General features: G+C 46.0%; 1 protein-coding gene across 2 annotated transcripts in view; it reads left to right on the forward strand.

Annotated features, from left to right (window-relative positions):
- The first annotated feature begins 788 nt into the window (after nucleotides 1-788).
- The window catches only part of EVI5 (ecotropic viral integration site 5), a 151,173-nt gene continuing 149,339 nt past the window's right edge, over nucleotides 789-2,622 (forward strand). For both annotated transcript variants that reach the window (XM_019531104.1, XM_019531105.1), the window contains exon 1: nucleotides 789-838. In XM_019531104.1, the coding sequence (XP_019386649.1) occupies nucleotides 803-838 (36 nt within the window). In that variant the 5' untranslated portion in view covers nucleotides 789-802. The remainder of the gene's footprint in view (nucleotides 839-2,622) is intronic.

The following is a 2,622-nucleotide window of genomic DNA, read 5'->3' on the forward strand; positions in this document are numbered from 1 at the left end:
TAGTGGCAACACTATGATTCCCTATCTTGCTTGTTTCAGAATCTCTTTGCTTAGCTGTCTCTAGGTAAGTAAGAAAGTCTAAAATGCAACTTTATTCTTTTCCCCAACTAGAAATCACTCATATCATAGCACTCTTTTCTTATAGTCAAAGTCAAGTCAGTCCTGAGGCTGCTGTGACTGTTGGGGCACCTGATGCTGTAACAACCCTAGTTGAGTTGCTTTGTACCACTGGTGATTCTTTGGGCAGAGTGACCTGGTGGCGCCCATCTCCTTTCCTGGTGGCTGTTGGCTTGCAGGGAGATCATCTGCCCTTTGATAGGTCTTGTTTTAGTTCTGTTGGGTGTCCACATGCCCTTCTCACCCAGGCAAGCCCAGATTGGGGTGCAGGTTTAGCTGATGACAACTCAACCATGGAACAGGCTGTACTGGTTTACATGGTATCATCAGACCAGGAGAGGCTGGCCTGACATCATTTCTTATAGTATACCTGGGTAAATAAAAACACATAATCTGATAAAGGATCCTCTTATTCTTTGCTTTGTTCATAAATACCACAAACAACGCTAAGCAAGAAATAAATAAGACCTACTCTATTCTCTTTGCAGCATGGGATCTTTTTGCTTCTGTGTTTTCTCATTATTGTATAGACGCTAACTACCTCAGTGATCCTCATGATAGAGATAGAGGAATGCTAGATAGGTAGATTTAGGTGGAATCATTGGCCACACCCTGTGTGCCTGTTATAAATTTAAGCCAAACCCCTTTTCCCCTGTTCCATCAATAGAAAACATTTGTTGCTAAGATGACTATGATCCCTAGAGGCCGTGGTTTCATACAGGTAAAAACAGAGATGTTCCACTTAGAGCAACTAAAAACTGGCTTCCTAAAGGTAAAGCTTTCTAAGATTAAAAGAGGCTTATATTTTAACGTATTTTCTCTTCTCAGCATTAGCTTACCAAAATCAACCTCTCAACTTCTATTTAACTCTAAAGCACATCTATTTGGTGAGTGTGTGTCTTTTATTTTTGATGTTTTGCAGAAGCATCCTTGACAGAAATGCCTCCTATATATCTGGTGACTCTGCTGGGGTAATATCATTATTAGTTAAATTGTAACTCTTCAGAGAAAAGTCTCTGTCTATTTTAGAGGACCTAGCATATGGAGTCCTGATCTATTACAAACACTCCCATGTACTATTGCAAGAAGTTTTTATTTCATTATTACTTGACATCCATTTTTCTTTCTTTTTCCTGTGTTCCCAACTATTGTAATTTTCTCAGAGTAAAGGGTCAGAGTGGCAACCTGGTATATACCTATAGTAGTGCTGGGTTTTTAAGACAATGCCTTAATCTTTCTTACTAGTATATTTGATGATTGTATAATATGATCTACTTTGTAGACCTTTGTTAAATACAGCTATACTATAGACCTTCCTTAGCTGCTCTTCTTCAAATGCTTGTTTTTCTCTGTACTGTACTTACTGTGTATATTCCATTATGCAGAGTGTGGTGCCATCATATGACTCTTTTCCTGTTAGAGTTTTTAACAATATAAAGAAAGCTTTCTGTCTTTGAATAATGGAGAAGGGATTGACTTACTACTGGACCGCAACCATTGTTTGAATCAGAGGCTGTCCTGTGGTTGCATATAAGTGCCTAATGCAATAGAAACCTGATGTAGCCCTGCTAAAAATAATAGTGGATCTTACTTGGTGTATTGGGGTACTATCAAAATGTTTTGTTGTACATATGTACATAATGTATAGATGTGTGTGTAAATATATCTATACATACACACTTGATGGTGTGTATATATAATCAAATGTACACAGCACTAGGCTAAACCCTTAAAAGGACGCATTCTTGCCACAAAGAGCCAATGCTCCAAATCAAACAGTGGATTTTGTTAGGAGACATCTGGCAGCCATGTTCTGCAGTTGCTGTGGCTTCCAGAATGACTTCAATGGAAGAGCTGAGCTGGAAGTCATAAAAGCTTTGTCATCTGTCTGAGGCTCCCTCGGGAGGCAGCCTGGGGTGGGACTGACTTCCTGGAGATCAGGGTGTTAATACCTAGGGGAAAACACTATTGCAGCACGAGAATCTGCTGCATGCACGTGAGCCTGAGTCTTAGGGATACATCTTTACACGACGCTTGACTTTGTGTCTCCTCTGTGGCCAACGAGTGCCCTGAGCTCGGAGTACGGCTTCGGCGAGGCCGAGATGGGGACATCCGACGCGGCCAATCCTGCTCCTTTTGCCCCGAGCAGGGGGACGCGGACGGGCGGCAGCCCACGCGGCGCCACCAGCAGGCTGGGCGAGGGGCCGGGAGGCCTGCGGGAAGGGGCAGCCAGAGCCCCAGCACCAGGGGGGCGCTACACTTCTCCCGTTGCCCCCTCCATCGCCCTGGGGAAGGGTGGGTTCCGCTTGAGGACGGCGCCCGCAGCTGGCCGGGGCCGGGGGCGGGGCAGGGGCGGTAACGGCTGCTCCCAAGGCCAGTGGTTCAGCGGGCGGCGGCAGCGGCGGCCTGTGGCGGGAATGTGCGCCTGCGCGCTGGGCTCTGGGCTCTGGCAGGGACGTGGCCCGGCTGCCTGGGGCCGGAGTGGCGCGGCGCGGCAAGCTCGGG

Source organism: Crocodylus porosus, unplaced genomic scaffold (assembly GCF_001723895.1).
Source record: "Crocodylus porosus isolate Cpor-Errol unplaced genomic scaffold, CroPor_comp1, whole genome shotgun sequence".
Classification (NCBI taxonomy): Eukaryota; Metazoa; Chordata; order Crocodylia; family Crocodylidae; genus Crocodylus; species Crocodylus porosus.